A 22,970-nucleotide genomic window follows, 5' to 3' on the forward strand; every position below is an offset into this window, starting at 1 on the left:
TCTGCCTCTTGCAGTTTCAGCAGACATATTCTAAAAACTTACATTATTCATAGGTTTACAGGAACAAGCATTAAATAGAGAATTTAGAAGTGTACCCATCCTGTTTAATGTAAACCAAATAAAGGTCCACAAACTGAGTCACATCAGGCTTTTTTGGAACAGGATAATTAAGAATAAGCTAATTGTCAAATGCAACCAATTTTTAAATGTTTATTTATTATTAGCTTTATTGTATCCCAACACATTTCACGTCATTATAGTAGTATACACTGTTACACTGAGACTGACCAACAGAAACCTCTGTCCCTCGGCAGCTGGCGCTGGCTTACTTAACATTTGGATTGGCCGGTTCGATGGGGTTTGGGAGTGCAGGCCTCTCCTCTATTCCACCGAGGTTCCTTCATTGGATTGACCAGCTGTCAGGTTGAACCCAAACCTGCCTCCTTTTAGTGGTGTTTGTCTGGATCGCAACACAATAGCGGGGTGGCGGGGTGGGGGTGAGAGCCTCCCCTTGTAAACTCCGATTGGCTGGACTTTACCAGGGTGGTTTCTGATTGGTCCAATGAAGAAACACCAAGGTAGGTTGCCTAGTGATCCTGAGGAAGCTGATGTGTTATTCCTTTTCTGCAGCGAAGGATCAGGAAGTTTGTGCTCTTTCCTTGGCTGGGAAGTTTTTCACCTACTAGGACAAGGGTAGGGGATTGGGGTGGAGGACAGGTGTTTTCCTAAAGTAGAGTGCAAGCTGCAGCCTCTCTCGGGCCGTAACCCAGGAGAAACGTCAGGTAAGCAACCGGGGAAATGCATTTCGTAACGTAAAAAAAAAATAACCAAAAAACCTCCAAATTTTTTATTTTATGGGGAAAGGGTGCTTTTGACTTATTTAATTTTTTTGCCTTAAAAAAAATAGGATTGTTAACTAGGAAATGTCCAGGGGGAGGGGAGATTCATTTCTCAAAGAAAATCCCTCCCCTTTTCTCCCCCTCCCCCCAAGATTTAAAGTTTCTTGGACTGTGTTAGGAAATAAGCCCTATTCACAGTGGCAGATAAGTTTAATGCCCTTAAGCAATTTATTTATTTCATGGTTCTCTTCGTCCTTCACTCTTCTTTTCACCTCCTACCAAGAATTATATTTGAAATATAATTCTGTACAGTCTTTTTTTAAGTCACTTAAAATTTGTATTTCTATTTTAAATGTTCACATGCATTTCTGAGTATTCGTTTTAATCAGTATATATTTATTGAGCAGTTACAACGTTAAAGACCTTGTGCTAGTTGCTATGGAGAATAAAAAAAAAACTAAGAAGACAATATCTCTGCCCTCAAGAAGTTTACAGTTGAGAGACAGCCAGACTATAATAAATACTTTAAAGTAAGTAAGTATAAATAAAGTTTTGAAAGTACAGCTGAGGGAGAGACCAATTCTGACCATGGGACATGGGTAATGGAGGAGACTCACTTAAGCCTCAATAGACCTTTTAAGAATGAGTAGAATTAAAGAGTAGGGGGGAAAGGAATGTACAGAGGATAAAAGGTGAAAGACATGGTATGTGTTTGAGAACTTGTTCATAGTATGGAATTGGAAGTAATGGGAAATAATTGAGAAATGATAGAATGGGATTCAGTCACAGAGGTTCCTGAATGCACTCTTTTTTCTTTTTTTCTTTTTTTCTTCTTTAATCCTCTCTCAAGGATATGTTTTACTGATTTCAGAGAGAGGGGGAAGGAAGAGAGAGAAAGAGAGAAACATCAATGGTCTCCTTTAAGTGCTCCCACTGGGGATGGAACCTGCAACCTTTCTGTGCATAGAAGGACACTCCAACCAACTTAAGCCTCACTGGCCAGGGCTTGAATGCATTCTTTTGATGTTGCAAAATATATTCTTTTAAACAATTGCTGATAAAAAAATTTATTGTTTATCATCTTAATAACTGGCATTTAGGTTTATCTCAAAGTGAGTTAACTTAAACTTGATTACAGATGACAGTGCAATTTCTCTTGACTAGATTTTAAAACAAATATAGTGCTTGGTATAAAAGGGTACATGTTTTGACTTTTTTTTTAAGGAATTTGCTAATATTTTAACATTCTCTTGCCAGTATTTTTGTTTGTTTGTTTGTTTGTAGCTGTTTCGTTTGCGAGATGGATAGAGATGAAAGTTTTCTGGAATGACCACACATGATCTTCTGAGTGTTATTCTCTAAAGTAGTGATCTCCTAAGTGAGTTCATGATCTGAGTCATTACTGTTTGGGAAGAAAATATAAGAACATCTATTTCTATTTAGTTTTCTTTAATTTTTTACTTTTTCGTTTTTGTGTATGTTATATAACATGCCACTGGATGTTTATAGAAGTTTTATATAAATTATATGCATATTTGGACTGAATGCTCACAATTTTTTGCTGTCCCATATTATTTAACTTGGGGAGGATCCATTTCGTGAAAGAGGAGTCACAATGATAGACAGTCACTCCTAGGTTATATATTATGCACAAGAAATCAACAGGTTTAAAAGATGATTATTCCTACTGGTCTTTAAAATTACTGATTTTGATTTCTTGCCAGTGCCTTCTTTGTATTTAGGTTAGGTACTTTGGAAGATATTGAATTATGTTACCCACTTAATTTTTCTGATCATTACTCTTTCTTTCTCTAAGTTATAAATATTTCTTATAGACATTTTGGTATGCATGTATGAGTATTTATATGTATTTATTTACATAAGCACACTATAAGTATTTTTCATCACCCTTCCAGAAACAGTTCAGAATGACCACTTTAACTCACCGTGCCCGTCGTATGGAAGTAGGCAAGAACTCTGAAAAGAAGGCAGAAAGTGAGGAAGATACTAATCAAGACAGAAGTTCAGACAACGAAGACTCTGGAGATTCTAAGGATATTCGCCTCACCCTTATGGAAGAAGTATTGCTCCTGGGACTAAAAGATAAAGAGGTAATGTAGTTGGGTCAGCTGGGTCATTGCCAAGGCTTAAATACTGAAATGTTTTTAGGAAGTAATAGAATAGAATATTTGTATTAATGTTAAGTTGGCCTTAGAATTACGCTGTGGACATTTAGTGGGGAATGAGAAATTTTGGAGGGTAGCTGATACTTGGAGGGTAAAATCCAGAAGTGCACTTACTTGAAATGTAATTTAATATCAAAATTATTCCAAAATTTTAGAGGATACAAGAGAAGATATAACACAGTGTAAAGTTTTTGTACTTACAGTTTCCCAAGTGATAGTGATACTGAAATATCCTCTTATTAAATTAAGAAAGAAGGCCCAGCCCTAGCCCGGTGGCTCAGTTGGAGCACTGTTCCCTGCACCAAAAGGTTGCAGGTTCGATTCCTATCAAGGCACATAACTAAGTTTTGGGTTTGATCCCCAGTCGGGGTTCCTGCAGGAGGTGGCTACTGATGTTTCTCTCTCACTTTGATGTTTTTCTCTCTCTTTCTACCTTTGTCTTTCTCTCTCCTTTCCTCTCTCCATCCCCTCAGGTGAGGATTTAAAAAAAAAAAAGGTCAAATTGCCTGAAACCGGTTTGGCTCAGTGGATAGAGCATTAGCATGTGGACTGAAAGGTCCCAGGTTCAATTCCGGTCAAGGGCATGTACCTTGGTTGCAGGCACATCCCCAATAGGGAATGTACAGGAAGCAGCTGATCAATGATTCTCTCTCATCGATGTTTCTAACAATCTATCCCTCTCCCTTCCTCTCTGTAAAAAATCAATAAAATATATTTTTTAAAAATAAAATAAAATAAAAGGTCAAATGAAAAAGCAAAACTGATTCACTAAAAGAATGTCAGAGTAAGTCTGAAGATTAGATGGTATAAATACGGTTCTGAAAGAGGAAACATTCACTGACTTAGAAGCATAGCATATTAGAACTAGTTTTAGTTTTGAATAGAAATTATTAATTTCCTGCTGACCCTAAATACTGGATTTTTGCTTTTGTCCTGTAGAGAAACTGCCTTTGGACTTGTCTTTGTTTATCTAAATTTATAATAGTTGATATAAGCTTAGGGAAGTAGAATTAAAAAATAAAGGAGCTCATTTAGAGCTATAATCATAGTGGGTACTCAACATATTGGTGAGATACTGTACAAAGATGGGCAAATAAAAATTACCTTTCTAATTGTTCTAATTTCATTTTTTAATATGCTAAATTAAGTTTTTAGCTTTCAGTTGTCTCAGGAAGACTAAAAAAGAATAAATCCTTAAGTGCAAATAAACAGAAGAGGTCAAACCTTTGGATATATTAAAGTAGTAGAAGTAGTTTTCCAAAAGGCCAGTTGCATAACTGTCTCTAAAAATATTACATTGATTTCCAGTTCTCATTTTCTTTTCATTTCCCAAAGTAGATTTATTTAATCAATATTTAGTGTGATTGGGGACACCAATTATGTACTTAGTGTTATGCAAATACTAAAGTAAATATAAAATAATATAAATGAAAAAATAAATAAATAAATAAAATAGTCTAAATGTTCCCTGCCTCCAAGAAATTTATATTCTAACTGGAGATAAAAGTTAACCCAAAGGATCATCAACAGTAAAATGGATAAAAATTGTATATCTACACTAATAAAAGAGAAAGATGCAAATTGACTGTACCTTCACAATGCCCACCAGCCAATCAGGAGTGGGCATGCAAATTAACCCAACTAAGATTTGGGGGGGTGCGGGCGGGGAACAGGATGCAGGTGTTCTGCACAGCCCCAGCTGCTCTGGGCCTCTGTGCAGCATGGGAAGGTGGAAAGGCAGCTCTGGGCCAGAGCAAAGGCGGTGCCAGCAGCCAGTGGAGGGAAGGCCCGTTTTTGCACAAATCTTCATGCATCAGGCCTCTAGTTTATTTAATTAAGTGTAAGTATAGCTCTAACTAGTTTGGCTCAGTGGATAGAGCCTCAACCTGTGGACTGAAGGGTCCCAGCTTCAATCCCAGTCAAGGGCACATGTCTGTTTATAGGTTCAATCCCCAGTGTGGGGCAGGCAGGAGGCAGCCAATCAATGGTTCTCTTTCATCATTGATGTTTCTATCTCTCTCTCTCTCCCTCTCCCTTCCTCTCTAAAATCAATAAAAATATATTAAATGAATGAGTATATTTTTAGAACGAAAATGAACATTTTTACAAAATATGTATAATTCTCATATAATGTTCAGTAAAGGAATCTAACCACAAAATATCACATACTATATGAATCTATATATAAAAAAAACTAGTATTTGGGGTTGTATGTTAGAGATGGTAAAACTATAAAGAACAGCAGGAAGGGGTTACCATCGTTGTTAAGAGAATGGTTACATTTTTGTGGGAGGGGAGAGGAGGTTTTAGTCATTAGAAAAGCGAATGAGGGGGTTTTCTGGGTACTAGTAGTTTTCCATGTCTGTTCTTGTGGGATATTTCATGGATATTGACTTAGGGATAATTCATTGTTATCTTTTGTGTACTCCTGTGTGTGCATTATATTTCACAATTCAAAAGATTTTTAAAGAAAAACAACAAGTCTTTCCATGTTAGAACAATAAAAGCCGAGGGAGTTGAAGGGAAGAGAGATCATCATGTGTTGGAATAATCTGGGGAATAATAGAAGGGAGTAAAACAAGCTGGGTCTTTAAGAATGGGTAAGATTAATAGAAATGGCCAAAACCAGTTTGGCTCAGTGGATAGAGCATTGGCCTGCAGACTGAAGGGTCCCAGGTTCGATTCCAGTCAAGGACATGTATCTGGGTTTCGGGCACATCCCCAGTGGGGGGTACGCAGGAGGTGGCTGATAGATGATTCTCTCTCATTGATGTTTCTAACTATCTATCCCTCTCCCTTCCTCTCTGTAAAAAATCAATAATATATATATATATATATATATATATATATATATATATACACACACACATATATATATATATATATATATATATATATATATATATATATATTTTAAAAAAGATTAATAGAAATGGTGAGAAGGGAATACATTGTGGATGAGGGGAATATAAGCAAAGGTATCATGAACTTGATGAGTTTGGAGTTTACTGAGTAACCAATATGACTGAAGTGGGCTCTGTTCTTGAAGAACAATGAGAATCAAAATTGACATACTAGATTCAGAGTACGGAGGATTTTGAGTTCTAAACAGAGACATTTAGGCTCTTTCCTTTAAGCAAAAGAGCAAAGTTCATTTCATTGTTGTGTCCAAATTGAGGACTTAGTGATTATTGTTGCTCTATTTTGTTTCTGAGTTTATGTTTTACTGTGTATTTTTTCTTGTTTTACATTGTTTGAGTTTGTGACATGTCAAAGAAAAATCCTAAATGTTAAACTTTGTATTCCAAAGTCCCAAAATTAACTTTTGCTGAAGATTTCCATTAGACTCTGTTTCTAAATCAATACTATAATTTAAAAAAATTGCATCTCTCTCAAAAGCATGTAAGTGGAAGATAATACAAAAAGATTAATACTTCAAGAATTGTAGCCGAAGCCGGTTTGGCTCAGTGGTAGAGCGTCGGTCTGCGGACTGAAAGGTCCCAGGTTCGATTCCGGTCAAGGGCATGTACATTGGTTGCGGGAACATCCCCGGTAGGGGTTGTGCAAGAGGCAGCTGGTTGATGTTTCTCTCTCATCGACGTTTCTAGCTCTCTATCTATCTCCCTTCCTCTCTGTAAAAAATTAATAAAAATATATTTTAAAAAAAAAGAATTGTAGCCTGCCGAAGCCGGTTTGGCTCAGTGGTGGAGCATCAGCGTCGGTCTGTGGACTGAAAGGTCCCAGGTTCGATTCCGGTCAAGGGCATGTACATTGGTTGCGGGCACATCCCCAGTAGGGGGTGGGCAGGAGGCAGCTGGGCGATGTTTCTCTCTCATCAACATTTCTAGCTCTCTATCTCTCCCCCTTTCTCTCTGTAAAAAAATCAATAAAATATATTAAAAAAAAAAAAAAAGAATTGTAGGCCTAGAAAGGAATGAGAGTAGGCCATACAGTCAAATTGCTTGTCAAATATTACTGTCATTCCTTTTTTTTCTTTTTTTAAAGAAATATATTTTATTGATTTTTAACAGAGAGGAAGGGAGAGGGATACAGAGTTAGAAACATCGATGAGAGAGAATCATCGATCAGCTGCCTCCTGCACACCCTCTACTGGGGGATGTGCCCGCAACCAAAGTACATGCCCTTGACCGGAATCGAACCTGGGGCCTTTCAGTCCACAGGCTGACCCTCTATCCACTGAGCCAAACCTGTCTCGGCACTGTCATTCCTTTCTTCAGATTCTTCTGAGTAGTGGCCACAGACTGGTTTTAAAATATTAAGCTTCATTGTCTTTGAAAATAATCAGGAAATTTAAATATATGTTGAAGAATCTAACATAAGTACACTTAAAATTAAATGATATCTCAGTTCCATAACACTGACCTCAACTGAGAAAATTAAACTTGAGTCCTAGCCTGACTAAAACAAAATAAATTTCCTGTTATAGCCTGTGATAAGAATTTTGCTATAGATATTATTGATTGATATCATTATTGACAAATAATGTTTTAATTAAATTGCTAGTATATTCAAAACTTCCCTTTATGAGAATCTTTATTTTTAAATTACCTGTAAGAAGAGTGAGCCTATTAATGCTTTTGATGGTAATATTTTTAGTTTATGGATAATATTTTTTTAACCTTTTTCCCTATTTTGCAAAGTTTTCTCCTAGTATTGCCATGTATTGAATACTTACTATGCACTGGGACATAAAAGCTTTTCATCATGCCCAAGTTGTGGGCTCAATCCCCAGTAGGGGGTGTGCAGAAGGCAGCTGATCAATGATTCTCTCATCATTGATGTTTCTATCTCTCTCCCTCTCCCTTCCTCTTTGAAATCAACATAAATATATATATATATGGCTAATATGTGTTCACCATCTGACTGGTCACTATGACATGCACTGACCACCAGGAAGTAGACACTCAACACAGAGCTGCCGAGCGGCAGTGACTTGGCAGCCATGGTTCACAGGTGATGCACCTGAAACCAGAGAGGAGGGAGCCCGATTCCTTGTGGGACCATGCAATTCCACCTTCATCCGTGGGTTATGTTGTTGCTGGGGCACTGTCAGCCCCAAATCTGGTTCACTGCACGCTTGCTTTTTCATTTCACACCCTGTACAACACCAACTTTGCAGTTTCCTCTCATACTCTGGGCCCCCTCGGGGGATGTTGGAGAGCCGGTTTCAGCCTGATCTTCGCAGGCCAGGCCGAGGGATCCCACCTGCTGGAGGGACCTCACTTACTCTGCAGATGTCCGGGAGGAACTGTGGGAGATTGGCTCTAAGATGTGTCTGGCCCATCTCACCCAGTCCTGGCCTGCCAGCCACCTTCTAATTAATTTCCTTTCAGTGTGCACGAATCTGCACCAGGTCACTAGTAAAAATATATTTTAAAACAGAGTCTGTGGAGAGAGACAGGTTGTAGGAAAAAAGTACATAAGTGGGATGTTTGTGATAATTTCAGTGATTTGCAACTAGAATAATTGCCCATATTTAAAAGCATCCTATCTCTTAAATAAATTCAGATGTTTTGAAATTTAAGTGGCAAACAGAATTAGACACGCAGCTCTGTGTTTTATCATTTAACTTTTCTAAAACTGTGAAATATAGTGTATCTAGAAGTGTTTAGCACTTACGTACAATTTGACAAGTAATTTTTTAATGTTTTTATTGATTTTTAAAGAGAAAAGAAGAGAGCGGGAAGATCAATGAGAGAGAAGAATCAATTAGCTGCCTTCTGCACTTCTCCCAGCAGGGATCTAGACCACAGCCTGGGAATATGCCCTGACCACGAGTCAGACCAGTGACTTCTTGGTTCATGGGTCAGTGCTCAACCACTGAGCCACATTGGCTGGGCTAAACAAGTAATTTTAAAGCAAATATTCATGTAAACACCACCAGGAGAGTATAATCAGCATCCTAGAAGCATCCTCTTTTGCACTTATCTAATCACCTGCTGCCCTTCCTCCCTAGTTGTACATGTATACAGTATATATCCTTGAACAAAGGTTGTATATGTATACAGTATATATCCCTCTTTTAAAATTCATGTTATTGGGTTAATACTGTTATATATCTCTTTGTTCAGTGTGATGTCTGAGATTTATCCATGTTGCTGCATATAATTTAATTCAATTCAGTTCACTGCAATATACTATTTCATTATCTGAATATACCACCATACACTCCTTCTACTGGCTAATGGACTTTCAGGAGTTATCATTATCAACAATGCCAAGAATATTCTAGTACTGATCAGTTATATTCTTTCAAACAATGCCACTATTCATACATATAGAAAAATGATTAAAGTAGACTGGATAACACTTTTATCTTAAATTATAAAACATATTAATGCTAAGCTTTTTCAAACTACAAATTATTTTCCATTGTTTATAACTCACTCATTGTAATTTATTAGCAATGGGAGACTAGAAATTCAAGCTTTTCTAAGTTGGTGAAAAAATGTTTCAGTGAACTAGTCAAGAAATTTTTTTAAAAATCAGTAAGTCAGTACATAACTGTCAGTGAATGGCTATAGATGGAAAAAATGCTACTCTTCGAATGTTGCTCCGTCCCAAAACATTTTCTTAAGATTAAAAGTTTAATTTAGACCAGTACCTGACCTTTTTTTTTTTTTTTTAGTTTCCTGACTGAATAAAATGAACAATAAATCTCTTGTTAGTAGCTATTGCTGACAAGTGTGAATAAGGAAGTGTATCAGGACTCGTTTGCCAGGTTTTGTGGTTTTTATTAACAGACTGTTAAAAAATAACTTTCACTGTGTTTGTATTCTATCCAGTCATAACCCCAAAGAATTATTTACTCTTGGTACAAAAGGAAGTAAACTGAAAGGCCAAAGCCCTATTCTAACAATAGGAAAATATAGTTTAAACTATTTCATTGAGAGCCTGCCTTACCCTTTACCCCTCCCCCCCCCAACCCCCTAATGTACACTGTTCTCTTCTGAAACACCTGGAATTGAGATTATGTCTCCTTTATATGTTGTTTGTATAAGATGTCTTATGATTATTGGGGCTTTTTGGTTGAATATGGTAGCTCTGGAAGTCAGATTTGCTCCCCTCCTCGGTTGGGGCACATGTCAGAGGCAACCAATCAATGTGTCTCTCTCACATCCATATTTCCCATTTTCCCTCCTCCCCTCCTTTCTACTCTCCAAAAATCAATGGAAAAATTATCCTTGGGTGAGGATTTAAAATGAAATTATATTGCCATGTGCTGGTGTGCTCCTTCTACATCTATCCTCCACCATGAAAGTTTATAATGTATGCATACATCCCATTCCATAATTTCCACACACTGCTGTTCTATGAAGAAAAGCCCCAGACTTGATGTTGGGGAAGAAGAAACAGAAGGGAAAATTAGTGGCTAGGAGAGAAGATATGTATATTAAAAAGAAAAAATGATTTTATTTATTTATTTTTTTGTATTTTATTGTATTTTTACAGAGAGGAAGAGAGAGGGATAGAGAGTTAGAAACATTGATGAGAGAGAAGCATCGATCAGCTGCCCCTTGCACACCCCCTACTGGGGATGTGCCTGCAACCAAGGTACATGCTCTTGACCGGAATTGAACCGGGGACCTTTCGGTCCACAGGTCAATGCTCTATCCAATGAGCCAAACCGGTTTTGGCTAAAAATATTATTTTATATACACCCAAATGATAAGAGAAGGATGGAATTTATGAGTAATTTTTATTTTATTTTTTATTCTTTTTTCTTTTCAAATTTCTAAAATATATGTGTACTATTTAATCAGGGAGGGGAGAAAGCTATTTGAAAATAAAAAAAAATGTACTTGCATTTACCTAGTGTTATTGCTCTTCTGAGGTGTGAACATACCATACAGAAAAAGCTTCTAGAAGACTCATAAGATTCCTTCTCTCATGGAAAATTAAGCAATTTAATGTGGAAACTTCAGATTTGGGGGAGGAAAGGATTTTTTTCTGAGATTTTTTTTCTAATAAAGTGATATTTTCTTAATGTAGATAATTTGGGGCGGAATTAAAAACCATTTTAAAAATTAGAAAACTTTTTTTTTCTTTTTAAAAATATTTTATTGATTTTTCACAGAGAGGAAGGGAGAGGGATAGAGAGCTAGAAACATCGATGAGAGAAAATCATCCATCAGCTGCCTCCTGCATACCCCCACTGGGGATGTGCTTGCAACCAATGTACATGCCCTTGACCGGAATCGAACCTGGGACCTTCCATCCGCAGACCGACATTTTATCCACTGAGCCAAACCGGTTAGGGCAATTGTTGTTTTTTTAGAAATATATTTGTATTGATTTTAGAGATGAAGGGAGAGGGAGAGATAGAAACATCAATGATGAGAGAGAATCATTGATTGGCTGCCTCCTGCATTGTCCCTACTGGGGATCAAGCCACAACCCAGGCATATGCCTTTGGCTGGAATCAAACCTGGATCCTTTAGTTCGCAGACTGACGCTGTTTCCATTGAGCCAAACCAGCTAGGGCAGAAAACTATTTTTTATATATATTTTATTTATTTTTTTACAGAGAGGAAGGGAGAGGGATAGAGAGCTAGAAATGTTGAGAGAGCCTCCTGCACACCTCCTACTGGGGAAGTGCCTGCAACCAAGGTACATGCCCTTGACTGAATTGAATGTGGGATCTTTCAGTCAACAGGCTGACACTCTATCCACTGAGCCAAACTGGTTAGGGCTAGAAAACCATTTTTAAAAGTATTTTATATAATTGCAGTAACCTTGAATACACAATTATTTATTTGGCTACTTTTCACTTAACTTTATCATAAGAATTTTCTAACATTATTTTAAAAAACTCTTTATAAGCATTAAAAACGATGCTTTAAGTCCTTTGCATTTTACACCAATCAGGCAACTTTAAATTTTTTAACCTTCAGAATTATTGGGCTTTTTTTGTTTGTTTGTTTTTAAATTCACCCTTTTTATTTTCAGAGAGAATGGAAAGGAGGGGAGAGACTCAGATAAAAACATCAACATGAGAGAGATACATTGGTTGGTTGGCAAGGTACATGCCCTTAACTGGAATCTAACTTGTGACCCTTCAGTCTGCAGGCTGATGCTCTACTGAGCCAAACCGATTAGAGCTAGAGTTGTTTTAAGGAATATCTCCAAGGAAGTTTGAATAAGGAATACTTGACTAGGTGGAAATTCGTCATAAGATATTGACAGAATTTATTGAAAACTCGTTGCCCAGCCTTTTACAAGAGCAAAATGACATTATCATAATTTTAAATATGTATAATCTTTGATTCAAAAATTTCTTCTAGGAATTTGTTCAATACATAAATGAATATTTCTTCTTTTTTCTTTTTTTATTCTAGAGAGAGGAAGAGGGGAAGAGAGAGAATTTTTCTCTTTTCCCGCATGTATTTGAGATAATTAAATTTAATGATTAAATGGTAAACTTTAGCATGTATGTGCTAGATCATCCTACATACTAAAGCAGTGGCACTTTAACACAGAATCTTTATTGTAGATTGAGAATTCACTAAGGCAGCTACATATATTTAGAGGAAAATGGACCTTAGAATTAAAATTATTTTATAAAACTCTATATGTATACTTTTATACTTTTTCCATTATGGTATATAACTTATTAAAAAGAAGGTTTAAAAAACTAATTTTAAGAGTTTTGCATGTTATGAGCTACTAGGATGAGAAAGAGTAGTATTCAAAAACATACAGTTTCTACATCCTGGTTTCTCTGTTTCTTTATCATGCTTCTCACAGTTCTGTTGACAATCTGACATCACTGTCACTGAAACAGAAGGTATATAGTTAAGAAGAAATAAGAAAACTTTCCTCTAATTGCTTTAATACCAGCTGAAATGTTTGCACACCTGTTGAAATTTATAGTCAACAGGATATACTGGTAAAGTTATGACTTAAGTAAATTACTTATTCTGACATAAGTTATAGTTTAACCTTAATTAGGCTACTAAATTGTATAAAACCAACTATTAACCTTAAAAAAAATACAAAAAAAAACCAAAACAAAAAAACCACGTACTTTATCCTTAAAGAGAAGTTACAAATATAACCTTTGAAGTAGCCAGGAGGCAGGCAGTGGAGGGAAGTAATCCCAGCTTTGAGTCTAGAATCAGGTCCTCAGGAAATTTGGATATATCTAGGGATGTTTATGGTTCAAGCTGAACTTTTACCAGGTTAAAATATTTCAATCATAAAACTTTGAAACATATTTCAAGAAACATTTATAGAGAAATACTATGTATCAATCAGATTCTCTCTCCTTAAGGAATTTATAGTCTTCTGAGGGCAAACTGTTTTTGCAATGTGATATGGAGCCAATGATGGGGAGCCAAAACCAGTTTGGCTCAGTGGATAGTGTCAGCCTGAAGACTGAAGGGTCCCGGGTTCAATTCTGGTCAAGGGCATGTACCTTGGTTGTGGGCACATCCCCAGTAGGGGGTGTGCAAGAGGCAGCTGATGGATGATACCTACCCAGATGGTGGAGTAGAGGGAAAGACAATGTGAGAAAAGATTACAAGGAAGATGTGAATTCTGTACTCAATCCTTAAGAAGAAGGAGAAGAAAGAAAAGTATTGCTTTTTCTATACAACTTTGTGTGTGGCCTAGCCAGTGTGGCTCAGTGGTTGGGCGTTAACCTATGAACCAAGAGGTCATGGTTCAATTCCCAGTTGGGGCACATGCTCACATTACACATGCCCAGATTGTGGGCTCGATCCTCACTGTGGGGCGTGCAGGAGGCAGCCAGTGATTCTCTTTCATCATTGATATTCCTCTCTCTCTCTGAAATCATTAAAAAATTTAAAAAATTTTATACCCTAGTTGGTTTGGCTCAGTTGATAGAGCATCATCCTGCGGATTAAAGGGTCCTAGGTTCAATTCTGGTCAAGGACACATGCCCAGGTTGCCGGCTCTATCCTTAGTAGGGGGCTACAGGAGGCAGCTGATCAGTAATTCTGTATCATTGATGTTTCTGTCTCTCTTTCCCTCTCCCTCCTCTCTAAAATCAATAAAAATATATTTCTTAAAAAACAACAATTGCCCAACCCGGTTTGGCTCAATGGATAGAGCATCAGTCTGTGGACTCAAGGATCGCAGGTTTGATTCCAGTCAAGAGCATGTACTTTGGTTGCGGTCACATCCCCAGTAGGAAGTATGCAGGAGGCAGCTGATCAATGTTTCTCTCATCGATGTTTCTAACTCTCTATTCCTCATCCTTCTTCTCTGTAAAAAATCAAAATATATTTAAAAATAAATAAATAAATAAATAAATAATAACAACTTTCTGTATGCAAAGGCCAGTAGGCAAAAAATGATGAATTAAGAGTATTGAAAATAGTTTTGGAAAGCTAGAGCTTAGTGTTCTAGGGCAGTGGTCAGCAAACTCATTAGTCAACAGAGCCAAATATCAACAATACAACAATTTAAATTTCCTTTCAGAGCCGAAAACCGACTTCTGTGCATGGGCCACGAAGTTTCAATTGCACTGTACGTGCGCGCCCACACGTAGTGTTTTGTGGAAGAGCCACACTCAAAGGGGCCAAAGAGCCGCATGTAGCTCTCCAGCCACAGTTTGTTGACCACTGTTCTAGGGGAAAGAGGCCAGAAAGAGAACAGTAGCCTCCTGATTTGAGTGCTATACAGTTCTCAAACAGATTTTGTGGACCTTGATTTAGCAGACTTCGGATTTAATGGAGAAGACTTCGATCTGTATGTCCTGTGGAAAATGCCACCCTGTTAATTTTAAAATGCTTTTAACCAAGATTTGCTTATCATTACAGGTTATTTTTTGTTATTAATTCGCTGTTACTTTTAACAAACTTCAGTGAATAAGGCATATGTTGGGGAAAACACTGTAATAATTTTGCTGACATAAATAAATATTATATATCTACAATTATAGTGTACATATTTAAATCCAAGAGTCACTGCTCGCAAACAGTGTATGTTGAATAACTAGCTATTAGTGAGACAATGATCGGTTTCAGGCACATGTGATCACACTACATCGAAAGGCTAATTGGTTCTGTCATCTTGTGACGTGACTTTCTGCAGCAGATTTAAGGAGCCAGTCAATGTTCCCTGTGTTCCCAATGTTCGCTGAGCCTCCTCCCAGCCCTGTGCATTTATTGTATTTACCCACGGTGTCTGGCAAATGCACATTTTTGCTAGACCTATTCAGTATAAATTTAAAATTACTGTAATACATATAGAAAACTTCTCTGTGAAACTAAACTTTTCATACATACTTAATGTGTGTATAATACATACGTGAAAAGCTAACTAATGTGTGTACATACGTGAAAAGCTAATTTGTCAATTTTTTAACATAGGCTTTCAGAAAACCTATTTTATTAATAATGGACTTTCAACTATAAGGGACACATCCTTGCCTGAATTATTCCATTACAGTGAGGTTTTACTAAAACAAGGAGTTTGGACTTAACTGAGAGGGGTATTTATAGATTTTTAAGCAGAGGGGAAGGGAGTTATAAATTAGATTTGAGCTTAAACATCATCCTGGCTAGGGAAATTATGGAATTGGAAAACCCCTACCTCTGTCAGTATAGGGGTCAGATATTAAGTCTTGAGTAAACTTAATGTCAAATGTGTAATAGAAAGTAAAGGAAATGTTCAACCCCTCCCCCCCCCAAAAAAAAAGAATTTTTAAATCCTAGAGGTAAGCAATAAACTAATTTGTTCTGGGGCAACTTGCCAAATCAGTTCAGAGATTCAGGAATTTGGTGGTCAGAAATAAATCTTGGGTTTAAGATATAAGCAGGAAGCTATATATAAATGAAGTCCCAGTTGTGGGGCATTCCCTCAAACCTCCCATGCCCAACTCTCAGCAGAAGCAAATGCAGATCTTCCCCTCTAGAGGAAGACATCCTCAATTTAGGTCTCTACAATCTTGCAATTTCACAAAAAAATAAATATGGATGTCTTAATCAACTACCATCAGTCATACAGATAATCAAATACCCATGAGAATGAATCAGGAGAAATAACAAATAATAGGTCATTCAAGGACTTCAGATCAGATAATAAAATATATGACATTTATTAAAGAAATAAAAGAATTAAAGGTACAACAAAAAGAAACGATCACAAATGACCAGGCAAATGTAAAAAATAACTACATAGAATTTTAGAAATGAAGAGTAGTTGAAACCAAAATCTCAGGGGTAATTTAACATATTAAATATAAATGGCAAGCTAGATATGAAATGACTCTTCAGAAAGTAGTATGGAGACAGAGAAAATGGAAAATACAAAAAGAGAGGTTAAACCCTAGCTGGTTTGGCTCAGTGGATAGAGCATCGGCCTGTGGACTGAAAGGTCCTGGATTCGATTCAGGTGAAGAGCACATGCCCAGGTTGTGGACTCCATCCCTAGTAGCGGGTGTGCAGGAGGCGGCTGATTAACGATTCTTTCTCAGCATTCATGTTTCTATCTCTCCCTCTGTCTTCCTCTCTGAAATCAATAAAAATATTTTTTTTTAAAGAGAGAGGTTAAAAGACATGGGGAGCTAGGATAAGAAAGATGAAAGTCCCAGAAGGAAAGTATAAAGAAAATAGAGGAAAGCCAAAATTCTTAGAGATAAAAACAGAATTTTTAAGAACTAAGAAATATAGATATAAGAAGCATATCCCAAATAAGTAAATGCACACAGTCATGTTGTAATCAAACTGGAAAACATCAAGAGAGAATGTCTTAAAGGACCAAAGAAAAAGGCAAATAACCCGCAAAGAACATGCGCAAAGAACAATGATAAATCCCTCACTTGCACAATAGAAGCTAGAAGAGGAAGAGATATCTTTAATGTGATAGAGAAAACTATCAAGTTAGAATTTTATGTCCAGAGAAACTGTCTTTCAAGAATAATGATAAAATTCAGACATTTCAGATAAACAAAACAGAGTTTGCCTCCAACAGACTTTCACTTAAGGAAATTCTACTTTAGGAAGAAGGAAAATGGTACCAGAAAGGAGGTCTGGGATGCAAGAAGGAATGGTGAGCAAGGAAATTGGTAAGCATCTGAGTAAATCTAAACAAGTGCTACCTGTATAAAGTAATGATGCTGCTAATAATGTCTAACTTGTGAGATTAAAAAAAGATAAAATATTGCTCAACTAGGACAGTGGTTACTATATTGACTCAATTAAAAAATAAATCTGATCTTGTAGTAATTTTAAGTTGTTATGCTGCATGTTAAAATGTCAAGAATAATGTTCCTAAAGAAAAGTGGAGTATTTAATTTCCAAATCAATAATAAGGAAAAATTTTAAAGTTTAATAAAAAAAAATATTTACTGCTATTACAGTAATTAGTTTTGGGGTTGCTTTAAAGCCATGATAGACTGTCCCTGCCAATATCTCACCCAGCTTCTCTCCAGTGAGAGGTAATGCTATAACCAAAGATAGCTAAAGAGTGTTGTACAGCTCTGATAGGTGTTCCTTGCATTAATCATAATTCCTTGCTCAGAACCTTTAAGATTCAATACTGCCTTTCAATAAAAAGTTTAAAGCATCAACCACCACTGCCCCAACCAACTTGATCTTGTTATTTCTCTTTAAATCCTTGAGTTAGATCTCCTTCCTTGACCCTTTAGTTAAAATGCCCTCTTGAAGAATAGGTGAAATTTGGAGGAAAGCCCTCTCTCTCTGCCAAATTCTTCAATCTTTTTCTTCAAACCACTGCTCAGGTCCCATGAGAGTTCCTGGCTACTCTAGCCTAAAAGTGACTTATAATTTGAAAAACTATCATCTAAACCAAACTTACAACAGTCATTTATGCCTATCTCTTCTGCTTTTACAATGAGCTTTTATTTAAATTTTATATTAACACAGAACTTTTCTGAAATTTGCATGGTCTTTGCAGCTAGATTTTCAGTTCGTTAAGATAAGTTGGCTATTTCGTACATGTCTTTGTATCCTAGCACCTAGGGAAGGGAAGTAACATTTAAGTGCCTACTATATGCCAGGCCCTGTAATAAATTCTTTCTGTATATAACATTTCATTTATTCCTCATAGCAAACATAAAGATATTAGTGTCCCCATTTTACAGATGAGGACATAAAAATAATCACTTGAGAAAGGTTAAGTCATGTATCCAAGGAACTTAACTAGTCAGTGTTAGAGCTGGATTTCAACTATATCACACCTCAAAATAGCTTGTATTATTAATACATATCTTGGAGGAATAAAATACTCAAATGGTTTGTAAGTTTTTCTGTTTAATTCACTTGCATCCTCCGAATTGGGAGTGTCATGGAAACAGATTTTAAAAATTCTCAGAAATTAAAATTTGACTTGCCAATTATTAACTAATAGCCAAATACACAAAGAACTTAAAAGTCAGACAGAAAATCATAATTGGGGAGAGGGTAGGTTAAGGAAATTAAAGAGATTCCTTTATTTGTATACTTTGCTTTGAGTTCATGTAATATGACCTGAAACAAATCACAACAGAGAATACCATCCTTTAGGGTGCTTGCTGCAAGTCCATATCTCTTTCAGAACATTCTTTCTCTTCTCTTTTCCTAGGGTTACACATCTTTCTGGAATGACTGCATATCATCTGGCCTGCGAGGAGGCATCCTGATAGAGCTGGCCATGAGGGGTCGTATCTATCTGGAACCCCCCACCATGCGTAAGAAGCGACTTCTAGACAGAAAGGTACAGCATCCTCTGTGAACATTCTCTGAGTTTATGAAAGGGCAGGTGCCAGTGGTTCATTTAGGAGGCATAGAAAGATTTGAGTAGTGAGACAAGGGGACTCAGCTGTCCCATTGTCTCATAGATTTAATTATTCTATATCAGAGGGAGAAATCCAAGAATCCATAGTCTAAAGAGTTTCAAGAAGTTCATACTTTTGTCTTTCTTTTTTATGCAGAATATCACATTTAAGGTGCTGTTGATTATTCCTCCCTCTATAGCTATAGCTCTAACATGGAAGAGAGTATTATATAAGAGTATGTAAACACGTCGGTCAGGTCCAGTCTTTGCTAAACTCTGGTCATCCTCAGATAGTCGTTCAATTTCTCTCCTTCCATTTACTACAAGTCCTATGCAGCATGTTAGTCATACAACTGTCTCCATTTTCTTTTCTTTTTTTCTTTTTTTCTACTCACACTTTCATTTTCATACTTAGCATTTAGCACTGAAACCACATTCTTATGTATCACCAGCTTCTTTTCAGTTTTTCTCTTTTAACCTTGATGTGGCATTTGACACTTTGACCACCTTCTCCTACCTGAAACTTTATTTATTCTTGGTCTCTGTTATATTACACTAAAGGCCCAGTGTACGAAATTCTGCACTGGTAGGGTCCCTCGTGGCTGCTGGCTGCTGGCCGGGGCCTCCCTTTCCTGGCTGCCAGCCAGGGCTTCCTTCATTCTGCACTGCCTCCTAGTGGTCAGCACACATCATAGTAAGTGATTGAACTCCTGAGGGGACACTTTGCATATTAGGCTTTTATATATATAGATTCTCTTGCTTCTCTAGCTGTACCCTATTTCCTTTACTTCTCCATTCCTAAACATCTAAGTCTCAGCTTATAACCCTTTGTGTAACTTCTATCCTTTAAAGGTATCATTTACTTTTACAGCTTCATTTATTACCTCCATATACTAACTATTAAATCCCAGGCTAATCTTTTTAAAAAAAATTTTTTTAAATATGTTTTTAGTCCTAGCCAGTTTGGTTCAGTGCATAGAGCTTCAGCCTGTAGACTGAAGGGTCCCTGGTTTATTCTGGTCAAGGGCACATGCGCGGGTTATGGGCTCTATCCCCAGTGTGGGGCGTGCAGGAGGCAGTCAGTCAATGATTCTCATCATTGATGTCTCTTTTTTTTATTGTTAATCCTCACCTAAGGATATTTTTCATTGAGAAAGTGGAAGGGAGAGGGGAAGAAAGAGAGAAACATCAATGTGAGAGAGACACATGAATTGATTGCCTCCTGCGCACACCCCGACCAGGGCCGGGGGACTGCAACAAAAATACATGTCCATGACCAGAATCAAACCTGGGATCCTTTGGTCCAAGGGCCAAAGCTCTATCCACTGAGCAAAACTAGATACCTCCTACAGGCCCCCTACTGGTGATACATTCCACAACCCTGGCATGTACTCTGACTGGGAATTGAACTGCTACCTCCTGGTTCATGGTTGACGTTCATCACTGAGCAACACTGGCCAGGCAGGCCTATCTTCTTTTGTCAGCCCCCGGAAAATATTTATCTATTGGCTAGGCATTTCAACTGGCTCTCTCATATCAGTTAAAACCAAACTTTACTTTCCCCAAAACTGGCTTCTTTTCCTGATTTTCTACCTTTATGGATTGTTTTGCAAGTAGGTTTTCCAGACTCAAAGAATCATTATTGAATCTCTTCTCCATTATTATTTATATTTGGTTTGTCACTAGGGTCCTCATCAAATGTTATGTTTGTCTCCTCACTATCTCCCCATACTAGATTTTTCAACCTTTTTTTTTTTAATCCTCACTTGAAGATATTTTTCCATTGATTTTTAGAGAGAGGGAAAGACAGAGAGAAATGTCGATGTGAGAGAGACACATCAATTGGTTGCTTCCTGCACAAGCCCTGAATAGGGAGGAGTCTGCAACCAAGGAACTGAAATCAAACCAGGGACCCTTTGGTCTGCAGATAGACACTCTATCCACTGAGCAAAATTGGCTAGGGCAATGTTTCAACTTCTTGAGAACAGAGACAATATATTATACTGCTTTGCATTTTCTATAATATTTAACCAATAATGTACATATGGTTTATTGAAAGATTTTAATTTGAATGAATTGAATGAACCAGGCACCCTGGTATCTTCTTTCCTAAAAGGTACTACTGAAGTCAGACAGCCCAACAGGTGATGTTTTACTGGATGAAACTCTTAAACATATCAAAGCCACTGAACCCACAGAAACTGTCCAGACGTGGATAGAGCTACTCACCGGTAAGATGGCTCAAAATGATTCAGAAGCCCCACACTTTGTTATCTTTGTCCTACTCTTAAGGTCAGGAAAAGAAGTGCAGAAATTAAAGGGGCCCAATAAGAAACAGATGATTCACTGGTCATGTTATACAGTCTTTGTCATATGTTGCTGAATTTGCTTTGCTAGTATTTTGTTGAGTATTTTATACCTGGGATATTGGTGTGTAATTTTCTAGTGATGTCCTTGTCTGGTTTTGGTATCAGAGTAATACCATATAGATTAAGTAAGTACGTATTTCCTCCTTTTCTGATTCTTGGAAAGATTTGTGAAGGATTAGCGTTATTTTTTAAATATTTGGTAGAATTACCAGTAAAGTCATATATTTCCACACTTTTCTTTGTGGAAAGTTTTAAAGTTACTTATTCACTCTGTTTATTTGTTGATCTAGTCAGAATTTTCTCTATTTATAGTATGCCTTCATTACCCTCTTTATTTAAGGTCAATAGTGATATCTCCTCTTTCATTCCTAATTGTAGTAATCTGAGTCTTCTCTCTTTTTTCCTGGGTCAGTCTAGGCTTGTCAGTTTTCTGTTTAAGAAACCAACTTCTTAAAGACACATTATGTAACACCTTAATAAAGAAATTTTAAAAATAATAAAAAAAGAAACCAACTCTTGATATATTTTCTCTATTGTTTTTATTTTGTATGTTTATTTCCATTGCAATCTTTACCATTTCCTTTCTTCTGCTTGCTTTGGGTTTAGTGCTCTTTTTAAAATAGTTTCTTAAGGTAGATTATTGATTTGACATCATTCCTAGAATAGCACTTGGAGTTGTAAATTTTTCTTTTGACGCTGCTTTAAAGTGCATCCCATAGTTTTGATATGTTATGTTTTCATTTTCATTCAACTCAAGAGTATTTTTTAAATTTCCCTTGTGATTTCTTCTTTGACCCATTGATTATTTCAGATCATGTGGTTTAATTTCCATATATTTTTTAATTTTCCTAATTTCCTTCTTTTAATAATTTTTTATTTAATTCCATTGTGGTTGAATAGCATACTTTGTCTATTTTTAGTCCTTTTAAAATTATTACAGCTGTTTTAAGTTTATTAAGGCCTAGCATATGGTTTCTCCTGGAGAATGCTCCATGTGCACGTGAGAAGAATGTATATTCTGCTGTTAAAGGGTGGAATGTTCTAAAAGATGTCTTGTTTGGTCTGGTTTGTTTATAGTGTTGTTCCAAGTTTTCGTTTCTTTTCCCATAGGTGAGACCTGGAACCCCTTCAAATTACAATACCAGCTAAGAAATGTAAGAGAGCGAATTGCAAAGAACCTAGTAGAGAAAGGCATTTTAACCACGGAGAAGCAGAATTTCCTCCTGTTTGATATGACTACTCATCCGGTGACCAACACAACAGAGAAACAGCGACTAGTGAAAAAACTTCAAGATAGTGTCCTAGAGCGGTGGGTAAATGACCCTCAGCGCATGGACAAGCGAACACTAGCACTCCTGGTGCTAGCCCACTCCTCCGATGTACTAGAAAATGTCTTCTCCTCTCTGACAGATGACAAGTATGATGTGGCAATGAATCGAGCCAAGGACCTAGTAGAACTGGACCCTGAAGTGGAAGGGACAAAGCACAGTGCCACAGAGATGATCTGGGCTGTGTTGGCAGCCTTCAATAAATCCTAAAGCCAGCAGGTGGGTTTCTCCTTTCTCCCCTGCTGGGCTGGTGACTATCAGAGACACTATCACTGAGTTTGTGTGATTGATGAGATGTTTTTCATCATTTTCTTCTCTTGAATCAGACTTGTGATTTGGGGCAAGCAACTTCAGGGCTTCTCCATAGACCTTGACCTTTATAAGCAGACTTTTTCTCCCTATACTTCCACTCCAGAGGTGAATTAACTGGGGTTGAGCCCACACATCTCCAATAAACATTTTCTCTCATTTCTTAGTTTACTT

The 22,970-nt window shown here is 37.0% G+C and overlaps 1 protein-coding gene across 5 annotated transcripts; it reads left to right on the plus strand.

The window, feature by feature from the left end:
* The first annotated feature begins 595 nt into the window (after positions 1–595).
* GOLPH3L (golgi phosphoprotein 3 like) lies at positions 596–22,970 on the plus strand. Of its 5 annotated transcripts, none has more exons than XM_036453294.1 (6): positions 598–782; positions 1,247–1,373; positions 2,756–2,950; positions 18,599–18,730; positions 20,907–21,021; positions 22,270–22,970. In XM_036453294.1, the coding sequence occupies exons 3-6, from the start codon at positions 2,768–2,770 to the stop codon at positions 22,695–22,697; spliced, it is 858 nt and encodes a 285-aa protein (XP_036309187.1). In that variant the 5' UTR covers positions 598–782; positions 1,247–1,373; positions 2,756–2,767; the 3' UTR covers positions 22,698–22,970. The 5 variants fall into 5 exon arrangements, with proteins under 5 accessions (XP_036309189.1, XP_036309187.1, XP_045442972.1 ...); XM_045587016.1 differs by having other exon boundaries at positions 1,247–1,369; XM_036453292.1 differs by lacking the exon at positions 1,247–1,373 and having other exon boundaries at positions 599–782.

This window comes from Pipistrellus kuhlii, unplaced genomic scaffold (genome assembly GCF_014108245.1).
Source record: "Pipistrellus kuhlii isolate mPipKuh1 unplaced genomic scaffold, mPipKuh1.p scaffold_m20_p_24, whole genome shotgun sequence".
NCBI lineage: Eukaryota > Metazoa > Chordata > Mammalia > Chiroptera > Vespertilionidae > Pipistrellus > Pipistrellus kuhlii.